The sequence below is a fragment of the Balaenoptera acutorostrata genome, chromosome 2 (assembly GCF_949987535.1).
Source record: "Balaenoptera acutorostrata chromosome 2, mBalAcu1.1, whole genome shotgun sequence".
NCBI classification, from domain to species: Eukaryota; Metazoa; Chordata; class Mammalia; order Artiodactyla; family Balaenopteridae; genus Balaenoptera; species Balaenoptera acutorostrata.
This window is the reverse complement of record NC_080065.1, coordinates 39,972,791-39,990,549: the sequence shown is the minus strand read 5'-3', so window position 1 is coordinate 39,990,549 and position 17,759 is coordinate 39,972,791. Positions and strand designations below refer to the sequence as shown.

At 35.7% G+C, this 17,759-nt stretch overlaps 1 protein-coding gene across 1 annotated transcript in view; it reads left to right on the top strand.

Moving 5' to 3' along the window:
* FGF10 (fibroblast growth factor 10) overlaps window positions 1-11,881 on the top strand; it is a 78,337-nt gene extending 66,456 nt beyond the window's left edge. Inside the window, exons 2-3 of the mRNA XM_007195558.3 lie at window positions 7,356-7,459; window positions 11,684-11,881. Of these exons, the coding sequence (XP_007195620.2) occupies window positions 7,356-7,459; window positions 11,684-11,881 (302 nt within the window). The remainder of the gene's footprint in view (window positions 1-7,355; window positions 7,460-11,683) is intronic.
* Window positions 11,882-17,759: the final 5,878 nt, after the last annotated feature.

Here is a 17,759-nt window from a genome sequence, read left to right as displayed (position 1 = left end):
GGAGAAGGGGGTGTATATGGAGAGAAATGAGATGGGAAAATAAGTAGCTGATACTAGATAAAAATTAATATCACAAATGTTGCTGTTGTTCCAGTTACTCTCAATATACAGCAATTACTCAGGTACATTTTGACATTCTTTCAATACAGTTAAGCTAGGGTCTCCAAGCAAATATGCAATCCCAAACAAGTGTAAAGCATGTGGACCCTTAAGCTAAGAGATACTAACATAGTTCTGTTACCTTTCAGCTAGGTGCTTTCCTCTCCCAGTTTTCAAAAAACCATACTTTTCTTCCCTTTTACACTTACCAGTTGTGAACTATTTTGCTTGCACATGCTATCCCTGACTTTGGTGACAGTTTTCTACTTCATAATCCTTGTGAGATTTTTTTTTAATCTCACATAACTGTCAAACCAACCAACTAACAAATAAAAAAATCCAGCACCAGACGCTTGTTAAAGGTTACAAGACAGATTTTATTTAGACTACTGCAGTAAGGGAGAGAGACTAGAGTATTAACTGAGCTCAACTCCAACTAAGACAAAGATGACTGAAGTTTTTAAGGGAGAACAGAGAGGGAACAAAAAGGGATTATGGGGAAGTGATAAAGGGGGGACAAAAAAAAGAGACTAGTGGCTATGTGGAAATGGAACATTACAGAAGGGAGTGGAATGGAGAATTACTGAAAATAGTTTGGCAAGGGGGGCTGGAACAATTCAGTTTGGCAGCATTGCATTTTCTTAAGCATGGTGGCTGGCGACACCTTTAGGGACACAGCCTAGTGAGGTTGGAAACCAGGGTAAAGTTTGACTGAGTCTCTTAGCACAGTGTTCAGGAAAGTCCTTTGTGCTGTGTGGGAGTTCAACAGTTCACATAATGTGTTGAGGCTTCACTTAATTTAGCTCTGTTTCACATTAAAGAGAGGTGAAAACATTATTTGAAATATTTCTAATTAATATGATGACAATTATTTAGCTATTTAAAACCTCTGTGTATTTTTTCTGGACATGATCATACAGACCTAGAATCTGTTGGACTTTCTAGATCTAAAGTAGCATTTTATGCTCAAGAACCATGAGTGGAATCAAGTTGTCAACAAATTCCAGGGTGTAAATGAACTACCGCTGAAATAATTTCTGTATAATTTTTTCAACACTAGTGTTTATAAAGCAAAATTATGCTCCATTAAGTTATTTGTGAATTAGCTGTTATAATTTTCACTACATAAGAAAAATTACATGTGTTTCATCATAGACATAAAAATATCTAATCTTATGTCTATAATGAAACAAATGCAGTTTGTTCTAGACTTAAAGCTATATATTTTATGTTTACCCCAGAATTTTAACATTACACTTGTGTAGATATCCACTCTCCAGAATATAACTGAGAGCCTATCAAAAAGAAATACTAAGGTTTCTACATAAAGCCTCATGTCCTGTACTCAGAAAAGAAAATCTCCAAACCTTGCTCATATTTTTCATTCAATTTTAACAAGATCACATATTAATTTAGCAATTTAATGTAGAAGCTCATGAGAGCAATGTACTTTCACAGCAGAGAAAGCCATCAGTGCTAATGTCATCAAGAAAAACAAACTTGTGACTAGTAATCTCCATATATGAACAAGGAAATGAGTGAACTTGAAGATTTAGGAGCCAAGTTATTTTTTTTTTTAATAAATAAAGTCTGAGAGCTGAAACACTTTAGCTACCTAGAAAATTAGTCTGTATGGAAGTGAATCCCTTTGTGTGGACTAAAAGGTATACTTCTCTAAAATACTTTTGAAATCTAAAAATCAAGTGTTTGCTAGAATAGTTTAGTACTTTGAGAATAGAATAGTACTTTGGAGAAAAGTATTTAAATAGGTAAAACAATCCTTATCATTGCCTTTGTTATAATTTACCTAAAAGGAATAATAAGCATTTATATTTTATAATTCACCAACTTTTCATTTGAAGCACACATTTTGGCATTTCCTCTAACTTTAATTTCATTTTATTTGGATGTGGAATTGCTAATTCATCTCAAGATTTTACAAAGATGATTACCATCAAAAGAAAAAAAAATTATTTAATGAATACCCAGTTTTTCTTTCCTCAGCCAGTCATTGGACTGACCACTTACGATTCATTTGTTCATTGAATAAAAACATTGAGCACATATTATGAACTATGCACTGTTCTAATAATTTTCTTAAAAAGACCACTATGATTACTACAGTTCTTTGAGAAAGATACACAGTTAAGGAGATAGACCCACAGTGATTCTAAACTGAATACCATATTTGGAGCCATTTAGCCCCTCACTATTGGGTATGGTCACAGAATCTCGGAGGTATACGGTGTAAATATGACAACAAGCCAAGGCACTCCGTAGGTCTTTCTATATTAGTATATAATAGAACTATTCAGGCCACTGAACAATTCATGGGGAAGAAAGAGACTTAGAGAGGACAGGATTTGTGTATCATCTTATACTAGTCATGATATGTTTCAGCACATTGACTAAAACTATCAAACTATATATAGCATTAATATCTATTTTGAGTTAAAATGTTTAGATAAAAGTAAGATGTGACTGATTCTGAATTCATAAGGCTCTGACATTTATTGAGCTGCTTCCAAGTTTCACAATAAATTTTTTGAAAAGTATATTCCTTAGGACTTCCCTGGTGGCACAGTGGTTAAGAATCCGCCTGCCAATGCAGGGGACACGGGTTCCAGCCCTGGTCCGGGAAGATCCCACATGCCACGGAGCAACTAAGCCCGTGCGCCACAACTACTGAGCCTGAGCTCTAGAGCCCACGAGCCACAACTACTGAAGCCTGCGCACCTGGACTCCATGCTCCGCAACAAGAGAAGCCACTGCAATGAGAAGCCCGCGCACTGCAATGAAGAGTAGCCCCTGCTCGCCACAACTAGAGAAAGCCCGTGCACAGCAACGAAGACCCAATGCAGCCAAATAAATAAATAAATTAATTAATTAAAAAAAAAAAAGTACATTTCTCACCTGGGAGAGCATCACTGCTACTCAATGAAGCAGAACTCTTACTTTTACTGAGTGTTCCCCACAAAGTGCAATCGGTGGGGAGAGCCAACGGTGGCTCGGGCACATACTGAGCTCTTTCCCCTCCTCCATGCCTTTCATTACTCTTTCACTTTTCTCTACCTAAAATGTTCCCCTCGACTTTTCAATTCCCACCTATTAAAATCCTACCCCCTGAAAGTTTCACCTCAAATACCAACCACCTTCTTCAGGACGACTTCTTTACTACTTAAAGCCATGGCAACATATTTTATTTCTAATAGAGCACTTAATATATTTTCTTTGTGCTGTAATTACTTAAATTATTCCTGTCTTTATCCTACCCAGTTTTAAAACTCCTTGAAGGTAAAGATGGTGTCTCGTTTGTTTTTTCATCCTCCATCGTGAGAGCTAACACAAGCCCTGCACATTGGTGCTAGGTACATGCTAGCAGAATTAATTTACTCAAATAATCTCCAGGATTTATTTATATATTCATATTCTACTTATCTAGGAGAGGATAATGGGATTTTGCATTTATTTTTTACATCTAACTTCCCCCCTGTATATATCCATTTTCTTAAATGACTTTTACTTTCTTTCTCCTGTTATATCCATGAAAAGGTATTTAAGGAGAAAGTTACCATCTAGGCCAATAGCTTGTTTATTATCATAGCCCAAAAAGAGTAGTCTTGGTCAAATGTAATTGCTGGAGAGAAAACAGGTCAGATGCTTCTCTTCTGGAGAAGGATGAGAGGCATAAACTGAGAAAAATGCTTTTGAATGGCTACGTCCTCAGACTGACAACTCAGTGGTTCATCAAAACATAACTCTTGCCCTAAAGTTAAAAGAAAAACTGATTTACATGAAAATTGTGATGTCTAGGTTATTTCCATTTGGAGTTCATCAGTTTGCAAAATCCTCCCCATTACTATGGTGATGCTACCTCATTAGGTAGAATTTGCCAATTAACAGGAGCTGATTTTTGTCACAATCACTTTTGTTATATTGATTATCAAACTTTATTATTTAAGATTTCAAATATAATTCAAAATAAACTTAATATATTGCTATTATTAAAGGAATTTGCTTTGAAAATTGGCTTTTTCTAATATGTTCTTTTAAAAGTTATATATTTTTAGATAAAATATTTCATATTTGCCAAAATCCTTAGAGTCTGTAGAAGATGGTTGATAACTTGAGACTGACAACTCCCCAACCTTACTTCTGACAACTTCCTGCCTTGTTCCTCACTTTCCCTTGGCAGGCTTTGCTTCAGTTGGCATTCAATTTTGCATCAAATTATACACCCATAGAACTATAAGTTATTAATCCAACAACTGTCAAACATACTTTCCAAAAATACTTTTATAGGCAAACTTGATCATCTTCACTGAAGAACAGAGAATATGGGAGAGATTCTTCATGAAAAAATAGGCAAGTCCTTTAGACTTGAGTTCCTTAGAAAGTCACACATTCACAGATATTTACAGTAAAGACATGTCATTGTCCATTACCCACGAGATTATCAAATTATGACTTACTGACGTATGGTGTATCCAAAAGTTCATCTTCAGGACTCAAAAGGACTTAAATCATCCAGGTCTTCCTCTTTCTATTTTGAAGCATACTGAACCTTTACAAGCTAGCTTTAACTGATTGCAGAGTAAGAAAAATGGTTAATTGACTGATGAATTCTTTGAATATTGTGTTCCTATTTTGTGCAAGGCAGAAAGAAACCCAAGGGTTTCTGAGCATAAATATGATCTACCATGTGCAGCACACTCTCAGAAATAATCAATCAAAGATTCGGTAATATTTATTACACCAGAACATTTTTGCTTCTGCCAACTCAGTCTGTTACTATAGCTTAATCCCACTACTTCTCGTTCACATTCAAAAATCTTTAATTCTTTGCTGAAATCCACCTTTTTCATTCTAACAATTTCCAGTTACAAAAGCATACATAGGGAACACCTTATAATTTACTGATAGTACTTACTTGCCTTTTTGGCAGGCAAAGCAAATAGCAGCCTAAATATATTGCCCCAGATTCTTATCACTACCTTGTTCTATATCCTCTGCTTGTGACATAAATAAAGTATATTAGATTTCCTTCTCTGAGACTCAGGCATCATCCTCTGTGGCCTGCCAGATCCTTGGGAGGAAAAGCATATTAGTTTGTTAAAGACTATTATCTCGATGAGTCATTATGTCAGTTGGTTTTCTAGCAGAATTCCTTTGTGTAAATGGGAAGGAAGCGGGAGATATGATGGAGAGGCAAAATAGTCAGAGATGGAGAGCAAAATAGTCTGAAAGTGAGAGGCTTAGGTGTTGGGTCCCTCATTACAGACCTATGTCACTTTATCACCTTGTGAGTTACAAAATCTCAGTATCATCCATTTTTTCATCTGTAATTGAGAATAATCATACCTCCTTAGATGACTGTTACGAGAATTAAAGAAATAAAGTACAAGAAAGTACTTTTTAAAATGTGCAAATAAATGTGTGTATGTGTTTGTACCTTGAGGGCAACTACCAGTATAAGGAAAAGGGATGTTTAAAGTACAGATACTGATTCAATATCTTGTAATAACCTATAACTGAAAAGAATCTGAAAAAGAACATATACACAGACACAGACACACAGACATACATATAATTGAATCACTTTGCTATATACCTGAAACTAACACAACATTGTAAATCAACTATACTCCAATAAAACAAAACAAAAAAAATACAGATACTGTCTCCCTCACTCTTCACAATCTTTCCTTGTTTAAGCTTGCCAAATGAGATCTGTCTCACTCTATTAATGAGGAGGTATGCTGTGTTAGGTCACAGGCTTGCTGTAGGATATAAGAACAGAATGTTCTATGGCATGTAGTTCTGGCACAAGTCTCTCTAGTGATGTCAGCTTTGCTTTGGGGGCATGAAAGCATTTCTATTGGCCATGACATGGCTTGTCAACCTGTGAAGAAAGGAAAGAAGGTGTCCATGTCTTAAGAACAAGACACTCTTTCCCTCTAGGGAGAGTATAAACATAATTTGTGGACCACATTTAGGATGGTGTTTTTTACGATAGTAAGTACAGGATAAATGATAACGTATATTGGCTTTCAGATTTTATGGGCTAAGCCAGTGGGAATTTGTATGTTCTGTTCAGGATTTACACAGTTTGTTGAAGAAGCTTCAAACTCTGTAACTGTTGGAGGAAAACTTTCCTCTCATAATAATTAAGGAGGCAGTAAGCTCTAGGCAATTTCTAATTATTTTATATGTACTATCTCATTTAATCATCACAAAACTATAAGGGAGATACTAATATGCTGCTCATTTTGCAAATGAAATTGAGACATAAGCAGTTCAGTGACTTCTGTGGTCATTCACTACTAAATGCAAAGCCAGGATTCAAATTCAGTTTGGATTCAGAGACCTTTGCTAACCACAGTGCTGCTTCTCTGCCCTGAGAAAGCTTTCCCAAGGGTTTAAAAATAAGAAGTAGGTTTAGGATCTGAGGTCTCCTTAACCTAAACTAGGTGGGCATTTTAAGTAGATAGTTTACCTACAAACTTTTCAGAGAAAATTATCCTTAGATTCACCAGCCAAAACTTGTCTATTAGGGGAAAAGATCTCTTGTCTATCTGTTCCCAATTCCCTTAGTTTTTCATTCCTTCTAGGAAACAAGAAACTAAAACTTTAAAAATTACTAACGGATTTTCTCCCAACCCAGAGTAGTGATTCTGCTATTTTAAAGACAATGTGTATATTGGGATTAGTCTCTCCGTATTTCAGAATGTCAACACATTTGCCAAAAAAAAATTTATAAATTTAAATGTAGCCAAGAGATTTAGTTTATCTAAGAGTCCTACAAAGAAGAAACAGTTTACCACTGTTTTTACAGGTTGAAGTAAATCTGACATATTATTGACATATGCTATAGGTTTAATTTAATACCATAGTACAGATGTGTGCTCTGATAAGTTTTTGTGAAACCTAGGCTAAGATGAGCAGAGCTGTTTCAATATTTATGGGGTTGAAAACGCAGAGTTAGCAAAGGAAGCATTTTAATTAAGACAATATTTTCCCCTATATGCACAGAGTAAAATGCAAGGGAATTCATTTAAAGACTTACTATTTTTTTCCATATTGTTGCTGTGTTTTTAGGCACAGTGGAAAAGGCTGGGTTTTTCCCCCCCCCCATTATTTTAATTTTTGATTTTGGAGGCATCAAAAAATAAACAATAATTTCTTCTGATTTTTCTTTCTTTCAACTAAATTTATGTGACTCTTTAAGTTTAGCCTTTTTAAATTGTATGTTTTAGGTATCTTGGAGATAACTTCAGTGGAAATTGGAGTTGTTGCCGTCAAAGCCATTAACAGCAACTATTATTTAGCCATGAACAAGAAGGGGAAACTCTATGGCTCAGTAAGTATTCTGCTTTTATTTGAAAAATCCACTTCAGTAAATTATTACCACAGTTTTGCAATGTTTCCCCCAGATATTAAATTGTTTTGTTATCATTCTATTGCTAGTAAATAGAACCACAGAGGGCTGGTCACCAGCGTTTCAAGGGCTGGCAAGGCAGCTCTTCCAACTCTGTAATCTCCTCTGTTGTTCACCCATTAGTCTACCACGCAGTCTGCTGCTGGCATTCATCAGTCAGTGCTCTGAATGCTAATATTCTGAATGCTCTGAGCTAACCAGTCAGACTCTCACGGAAGCACCTGGTCAGATTGTCATGGTTGCTGCAGACAACTTGGGGAAGGATCATTGAAAACAAAGATCTTGGATTGAGTAGAAAACCACATACTCTGTGTGTATGTGTTATAGCTGAAGATAAAACGAGGGCATGGGTGTTTTGTATTCCGTTAAAATCTGAAATGGGGAGGCACGTCAGGAAATTCCACATCTTCTGTGCTGTTCAATCAACTCCAGAATTTTATTTACCTAAACAATAATGATTAATTCAGTTACGGAGCTGGTACCCAGCCAGCGCTTTGAGTACATACATCCCTGTGTTCCATAGCAAGTATCAGGGAATATCACTTTAAAATGTGTAAATAAACTTATTGTGTTGATTATATAAGGATGATTGCAGTGCCTGCCTAGGGCAAGCAGCTTTCAAACTTAAGTAAGTGTCAGAATCACTCAGTGGATTTGTTAAAACACACTCCCAGATTTTCTGATTCAGTCAAATCTGTAAGACTTTGCATTTCTAACAAGGTCCCAGGTTTCCCTAATGCTCCTGGTATGGTACCCACAATTTGAGAGTCACTGGAAATTGATTCCATCATTGGTCTGGACATACAATAGCCTTGTATTTCATTCATATCAGATCCACTTATAATTGGGGAGTCAGGCATACCTTGGGTGAGCCTCTTTGACTAGGATAAATGCTTTTTGGGTGAAGGGGTCAGAAAATTTTTAGTTAAATTTTTCCATTATAGGTAGCCCTACTAATGAGCCTAGAAGAGTAATGGACCATTTTAAAAAGTGGTTCCATTTGGGAGTTCACAGCATAACCACTTTAGAGACATTTTTTTGTTTTTCTTTTCAATAAACATGCTGAGGTCCCTTCCCTCCCTAATTCTTATATAAGAATTACTGAGTAAGAGGTCCAGGCACATATTCTTTGAAGAGATACTGATGCATAGTCAAAACCAATGCTTTAAATTAAAACCTAATAAAAATTTAGATTGAGAGAGAAAATGTAAAAGTTTTAATTGCAATAAAATATTGAAATAATTTTTAATTGATAAAGTATATTTCTTTAAAAAGGTGACATCAAGGGAAAATGGATAGCTCTCAAATGAACTGTCATAAAAATATTTAATACTTTTCCTTCCATTCCCCCACTTTTTTCTTCTATCCCAACATAGCTCACACACTGTGCCTATTCTTCTTCTTGAGCTCTAAGGCCTATGAATTATTTCATTCTCTCTCTATTTCTTATGTAGATGCTCAGTTTCTTTCTATCACATCATACCATTTTAATGATCTACAATGGCATTTATCAGATATTTCTCTCAATAATGTGTTGGTTGTTGACTGTCTTCTCCCAGTACACTGTGGACTTCAAGAGGACAGGGTTTGCCTTGTCCCACATGATTTCTTCAGCACGCAATAGCGCAATGCATTAACCTAACTACCTTTCCAAGTAGCTCAGCCCATCGTAGCCGATGCACTCCACTTTCAGCCTGTCTCAGAAAGAAGCTCATTCTCTAACCATAGTGTACTGTTATTGTAATTTTGCATTACCACCAGGAAGAGTAAAAAAGTATGGCTTGTTCAAAATTAAATTAAAAATCTACTCAAATTCAGTGTCCTATTTAGAGCAGAATAGGACTAGGAACTTTGCATTTAAAGGGTATACCAAAAAAAAAAAAATTCATGAGTACACATCCTATATATTCTGTGTATCAGTTGACAACTCTTGTAATTCCTATTTTTTTTTTCAGATAATTTCCATTGATTCCATAGCCTTCTTGAAAATAGCAATTAGGCAAAAACCCAGAGGGACTGATTAAACCAACGCTATATATTCTATTCTCTTGAATATTTTCTTTGATTCCCTTTTGGGAAACTTCTCTCTCTTATATTTTCACTATTCACCCTCTGAGCAATGTGTCTATTGTATACTATTGTATACTGAGTTCTGAGTTTTCTTCTGACAGATGGAATTAAGTAAATAGATTATAAAACTGAAGTATAGAGGACAAGCCCTTGTAGGGCATGGTTTAAAAACCGAAGAAATTTCCCTGGTATCCTGAGGAAATCCAAAACCTTTTTCTAAACTACCAAAACCTTACTTTTGAGATCTTGCTCTAGCCTAGATTTTTTTTTAACTTTAATATTTATGATTCACCTAAATGCTGTAAACAATAGATTCCTAGGTCTCCTCCAGAGATTCTGATACAAAAATTTGACCAATGGTCTAAATATTCAAAACACCTGAGATGAGGAGTCTGATACAGGTGTAATTCACTTTCAGAAACATTGTTCTATAAATTAATTTTCGGGAGGAAAAATAATTTAGCATCCATTCCTACCTTTTTTATACATAGCTCCCTTTCAAATATAAAATCAGCTAAAATAACCTCAATCCTTCTGTAGTCTCTAAAATACACCTTCTTTATTGAAAAAATACAATTATTCATGTAAATAAAACCCTCTCTGCTTTGAAAACCATACAGTTTTAGACAGACTAGGATGAATAAATAGAAAAAAATAAACTCAAATTAAGGATTCAAATCTTCTCTAAGGCGTAATTTTTATTTTAAAATCATTACCTTAAACAATTTACCTTTTCTTCTTACTTTCAACCAAATAAGTCGTTACTTGAACATTACATTTAAATATTCTTTATAGAAGAGAAGCACAGAAGATAAATAAATTCCAGAAAACAAAGCTTAAACTGGTAACATTAACATAAAATATACCTGCTCATTACAGTTGTGATAATGTTCAAAATTAGGATCTAGCCTGCAGAAACCTGGATATTTAAATATACACACGTTCAGGAATTGGGAATTTAGTCAAAATTTCCAAAAGTGCTGAGGTGAGAAAAACTGAACTGCCTAGTAGAAGTTTCAGCTGAAAGATGCCTACAATGCCCTTGGTTTGCATAGAGAAGATAGACCCAGAAGGGCAAAAGCCCCAATTCCTTAGCTTTTTAACTGCTTTAGTTTGGGTATAAGGGGAAAGGGATATTTCTGAAGTCAGAGTTTTGAGATTAGTGAGGTATCTCCTCTTTGTTATTAACTCCAGAGTGAGAATCTGGATTTCTAAAATGAATGAGTTATCAATCTTTGTCACAAAAGATCCCCTTAAAAAACTTGGCCACTTGAAACAAAGCCAAAGGACTGTCTGTAAAGTGGAATTTCCCAGGATCCAAGTCTTCAGGCTTATACAATATAAGCAGTGCTAGTCACCAGATTTATAGTTTCTTTGACATGGAAATTCACAAAGCAAGGTTCTCTCATGTCCTACTGTTCAACTATTCCTAAACCTCAGAGTAAAACTGGTCAAAATTCCAAGTTACGGAAAATTGTAAATAATTTACAAAATTGAGAAATCTGGTATTTGGAAGAGAGGGACATCCCTCACTCCCAGGGCCTCTTGGTTATCTAGAGCTATTATGGTTTTGCTTTAAGATCTGCTTTCTTATCAACGTGTGTGTATTTATTGTGGATTTATTGGTAGATAACATTTGCAAACTTGATAAGCCCACTTTTTTCCTGTAATTCTGTTTTTCCCATGGAATCCCAGTTATTAGTCTGAAAAAAAGGATTATAACAACATTCTTTATCATTGGCTCATCACAAATATTGTTACTGGAATGCTTGCTTCTTAATAATCATTCTAGGCACTTAAACATGTCATGTTCAAAGCCCATCAGCTTTTTAAAAGGGCCCCAATATGTGGTTATGATGACAGATTAAAATAAATCACATGCCTTCTAATGTAGAATCTGTTTTGTCTTTATGAGTTTTACTCTTCTGTTGTTGACGTTTTGTATCAAGTGCACAACTTATGTACAAATGGCAACAGTAAATAAAGCCCAGGAACTGGAGTTCTCTGGATGGTTTGTGTGGAATAGAATCAAGTATCATCACCATAGGAATAAAAGATTTTGTTTTTCCCTTGCAGAAAGAATTTAACAATGACTGTAAGCTGAAGGAGAGGATTGAGGAAAACGGATACAATACCTATGCATCCTTTAACTGGCAGCACAATGGGAGGCAAATGTATGTGGCATTGAATGGAAAAGGAGCTCCCAGGAGAGGACAGAAAACACGAAGGAAAAACACCTCAGCTCATTTTCTTCCAATGGTGGTACACTCATAGAGGAAGGCAATGTTTGTGGATGCAGTATAACCAAAGGCTCTTTTACCAGGCATAGTTGGTATTCTTCGTGAAGATAGTAGCTCAGAAGGAAAAGACACAGTGCAAGTATCTGCTTGGTTGAAAGAAAGGAAGGCTTTGGAAGGTTTTTGTACTCTCTGCTGACATATGATGTTCTCTTAATTAGTTCTGTGTCCTGCTTTGTAATTGAGATATAAGCAGATCAAATGGGATGGAAGTTATTCCTAAGTGAATAATATTGTGGCTGAGTTTTTGGGTTAAGTTTTTGTTTATGTTTTTGTTTTTAACCTCTGAGACAGAACTTAAAGGACAAGGAACAGTCTGTTGAATGATCTTCGGGAAAGTTATTTATGGAATACGAACTCATGTCAAAGACTTTCATTGCTCATTCAAGCCTAATGATTCAATGAGCAGTAAGACACGCAAGCATTTACTGGAAAGCACTTGGGTCATATCATATGCACAACCAAAGGAGCTTTGGGCGTGGCATCATGGAAGAATTGGATAGGATTAAAAAATATAAACATGGTAGTGTAAAACTGTTCTAACAAAACAAATAGTATGGTATGCTTGTGCATTCTGCCTTCATCCCTTTCTATTTCTTTCTAAGTTATTTATTTAATAGGATGTTAAATATCTTTTGGGGTTTTAAAGAGTATCCTCATCAGCTGCCCTCTGATTTACCTTTTCTTTTTCTTTAGCACACCACATGCATGTTCATGGCAAAGTGTTTTTAAAACTTGGCAAACACTTCAAGAGTAAGAGATAAAATCGGGGAAAAAGTGTGAGTGCCCCATGTGCTATCAGTTGACTTAATCTGCACTTCTGCCATAAGAACCATCAACAATAAATATGACAGTGCTATGGCATGGCTTGAGTGAGAGATGTTTGCCATCATTTAAAAGCATACATCACTCCTAAGGCTTCCTTTCCTAAGAAATAGACCAGAAGGCCAAATTCTTCTCTTTCAATACATCAGTGGGTCTCCAAGATATTAAAAGAAGGAAAATTAATTGTTACATACATTTTAGTAGCCTAGCCTCATTATTTACTAATGATTTTTTGGCCATATGTCACAGTGGTAAGTGATGAAGAGGCTGTCTGCATATATAAGAACACTTTATAAGTCTCACATAGTGAATCTCCCCCAAAGGAACTATCAAAGAATTTGGTATGAAGTGCAACCCTCCAAGGGGCTTAAACTGAGCAAATATATTCTGGTATATGTGTAACCATATACTGAAACCTGTTCAAGCTGTTCAAGCTGTATGATCTAGTCTTTACAAAACCCAATAAAACTTATTTTCTGTAAATTTAAAGAGCTTTGGAAGGTTCCATAATGTAACCTTACTGAAATTCACTTTGTTAGAGCAGGTATAGAAAACAGTACATAAGAGAGTACCAGTCATCGTCACATAGTATTCCACTAAATAAATACATAAGCCTTATTTGCAGTGTCTGTAGTGATTTTTAAAAGTGTAGAAAAATACTATTTGCTCTAAATACTTTAAGTGATAACTATAAGATTATATTGATGCTGCAGTTTTATCTTCATATTTCTTGTTTTGAAAAGGTCTGTTTATTTTTATTGTTTGGACACAGTATTTTGGTACAAAGGAAAGACTCACTAAATGTGTCTTTTTACTAAAGTTTAACCTCTAGAAAGGCTGGTGTTTTGTGATCCTCTCTAATAACTTAATTGTGTCAATGCTTAACCAGCACTTCCAGTTAATCTGTTATTTAAGAATTAGCTTTATTAAGAAACTTTCCCATAAAGTAATCCCATAAAAGGTCATATTTTTCTCATTCCTTAAAAAGTTGGGATTTCAAAGGAAATGCATTTGAGGCAGAGTGTTTTGCCTTATGGCTAAAGTTGCATTTTATGGTACTTGGCTTCCAACTTGCTTTTTGACAAATGGGATTCTAAAAATGTTTAATTTTGTGGTTGGAATCTGTATGTTAAAATTTAATTGGTAACTGAGTCTGAGAGCTATAATGTAATGCATTCCTATGAGAACTAGATTATCTTTAATGTTTTATTTTAAAATAATAATTGCACCTGACACATGAACATGGACCACCCACAACCAAAATTAAATGTTTGGTGAGACAAATACAGTATTAGATGACCATGGTAACAGCAAATAGGGCACAAACTGGATTCGTATTTCACATAGCCATTTAGATTACCAAGAGACTATGTGTAAACAGTCATCATTATAGTACTCAAAACAGTAAAACAGCTTCTAGCAAAATGTATCAAAGCTTGCAGAAGCCAAAAATAGAAAACATTTCCTTCACCTCTCCCCTGACTCACCCCCAAAACACACACATTGACAGAGAGAAAGACAGAAACCATTTGGTAAGGAGTAATGAGATTCTCCACATTTAAAAATGGCATCTTTGCTTGGTATTGGGATAGAATTCTGGTCCTCTTTGCAGCTGGATTGTGCTACTGAAGGAAAAGCAGCTCCAGTCCTAAATGTCATATGTTTAAAAAGAAAATCATGATTTTGGGACTTCTGTCTCTGTAGGAAGTGTGACCCTTGGCTACAGTGTCAAGGTGCGTCAGCCACAAATGTTTGCCCATCTGAGTGTTGATTTCCAGGAGACTCCTCATAAAGATATAGATTCCCTCCCTCCTCCTACCTCCCAAAAGGCTGAACAGTGTATAGTATGTTACATTTAAATGAATCAATAAAAATGCTGGGAAAAGAAAATGAAAATATTGGCCTTGTTTGTTTTATTAGCCTAAAACTATACCTGGTAATAAAGAGAGAAGCTCATGTGTTGTGTGCTTGGCAGGATGTGGTTAAATGCCCCACAGGCCCAAACAACAACAGAAAAAAAATCACTCAAACATTTGTAAGGTTTCTTTAATGTTTTACATGTGTGAGTCAGCTATCCGTACTCTAATAACAAACAAATGCTTTCAATTTTTCCTTAAGTATTCAGGTCCACCTAGTTTGCACAGTGGATAAAGAAGGATGAATTAAAAACAAGGATGGCTTGTGAAACAATGAAAGACTTTTGGAGGAAAGCCAGGAGGCTGCAAAATCTGATTTCAAGGGGACAGAGCAAGCCAATGAGTTTGATTTGAAAAGTAGAGAGAAAAAAATACATAATAATGCAAGTTGGGTCCAGGGTCCAAGCAAGGTTGTGGACACTATTTAAATAGATCATCATTAATATGCACAGTTCTAATAATTTGGATGTTTCTTAATTCAGGTTTTATGATTATTCAGCAAAAATTAAAATTACCTTTGCCTTATCAGGGAATGTTTTAGCTGATCCAAACTTTGTTTAAATAAAGATATTTGTAGGAAGCCATGAAATATTTAAGAGAAGATATCTAGAGCATTAGAAGTAACACATTCACATGCAAACAAGTATCCTGTTGATTAAGGATTCTTGTCTATTTCACTAGACAGGACTTTTTAAACTTAAATTAAGCTGTAAGAAAAAAAGAGGCGCATTTTGGAAAGATACTGGAAGGAAAAGGGCAATTCTGGGTTCCACCAGAACTGAGACATGAAGCAACTAAAATCCTCTTCCTCTCCGGCACTCTTACCTCTGATTGGCTTTATTTGCTTGGCTACCGCTTGCCTCCAATTCATTTCTTCCAACTCCAAAGCCCAAAACCTCATACCTCCTTTTCTCAAGATTCCAAAACGGAAACATCCAAGGTATGCCTCTTATTGGCCAAGTTTGGATAAGATACCAACTTTCAGAGGAAACAGCAGGACAAGGCATATGGGCACTATGGTTGGCCAAGCTTCAGTTACATGATCCAGAGCTACACCGTGGGGATTTTGGCAGCCCATACCACTCGAACTGGTGAATAACAGTGTACCAAGGAAAGGGCGGTGCGGGGCAGGTGTAAAAACAAAAACAGTTCTTAGCTACATCTATATAAATGAGACTACTGACAATCTTGCATTTTTTGCTAATTCTAATTAGGCGTCATCTTTTTCTTCAAATCAGAGAGATCAAGATTTTTAAAGGCATTTTTTAAAAGGGAGAGATTGTATTCATTTTGTTTTGTATTAAAGCCAAAAACAGGGCCCTGAATATAGGCACGCTCACTATAATTCTGCAAACTGGTCATTGAGATGAATGCAAGTTTGCACTGAATCAGAAGGTGGTTCTCATACTAAATATCAGTCTATATCACAACATGACATTATAAGTATTTCTTTATAAGAGTATGTACTAGTATTTTCAAATATATCAACGTGAAGAGAAAAATCTGAAACTCAAATGCCATTTTTTTTTTAAAATTGTGAAATATAAAAGAAAAAGTGAAAATGTGCTCTATGCCTCTCACTATGTCTTGTATATATTCAGTATGAGAGAAAAAAAGCTTTATAACATCAATATCTCTTTTCTTCGGATGATTAGAAAATAATAAAACACAAAATGCCCTTGCAAGTGAATAATCTACTGAAAGCACCTTTACAAAACACCATGTTAAAATGGAATAATCATGATCAGACTAATGAGATCAAAGGAACTGGTCTCATTCCTAAGTGACTAATAATGAACATTTCCATGTGGCTGTCCCATGATAGCAGCTAAGGGCAACAATTCCATACTCAAAGAGAAAAGCCATATGCCAACCATCTATGCATGTGGCATGTATTACCTTACATGTTTTTATTATCCTCCACAAAAGAGCCTATGTTCATGTTTTAATATAGGCAATTGCATCCTCTAGAGATGAGAACAGCAAATGAAGAATCAAGACATCCCATGTTCCTCATTACAACTGTAAATTGAGCATAGGCCTTCGTACAACTTAGGCAGTGACCCCAGTTGTAGAATAACCAACTATGGTAAGGCCCTAACCCTCCTAAAGTTTGGTTTTAATTACTTTATACACATCTTAAATGCCTAAATAATCTCACAATTTTTGAAATTATTTAGTGATCATTTCTGTGGTCAATTTAAGCTGCTGACAATACAAATATTCTCAGAGAGGTCTTTCAAGGAGCAGTAAATTAAAATCAGTGTTTCGTGAGGTATTATAAATCAAAAAAAGACTACTTCTTATGGTTACAGGAGGCATTTGGGTTAAGGGTTATCAATTCAACATTAAAAATATTTTAACATCTGGTATTTAAACACCTGGTATTTAAAAGACTTTTCAATTGCCATTTTTTTCCATGACACTATCAATATGTTAAACAATAATATTTAAGCCAATATCTATAAAAATGATATTAAAAATATCTGTTTATTAGGGAGCTTTCCAACTGAGAAAAATGAGAGAGAAACACTGACAAATGGTATTGCAAATAAGTAAAGATACAAACAACATCTTACTTGTTTTCCTGATAAATTGAAAATTGGATGTAAAATGCATTTTACAATGCAAGCTTACCCTCATGTAGGAAACAAATGAAACTAAGTAGTATTTTTTTTAAAATACTAGTATTTTTGGGACTTCCCTGGTGGCGCAGTGGTTAGGAATCCGCCTGCCAGTTCAGGGGACATGGGTTCAAGCCCTGGTCCGGGAAGATCCCACATGCCGCGGAGCAACCAGGCCCGTGCACCACAACTACTGAGCCTGCGCTCTAGAGCCCGCGAGCCACAACTACTGAAGCCCGCGCGCCTGGAGCCCGTGCTCCGCAGCAAGAGAGGCCACCGCAATGAGAGTCCTGCGCACTGCGGCGAGGAGTAGCCCTCGCTTGCCGCAACCAGAGAAAGCAACGAAGACCCAACGCAGCCAAAAATAATAAATAAACTAAATAAATTTAAAAAAAAACACGTTCTTAAAAAAAAAAAACTAGTATTTTAAAGTCAGTATCTGTGATCCTTCCTCCTCATCTTACCCTAGGAGAGTTCTGCATTCCATCCT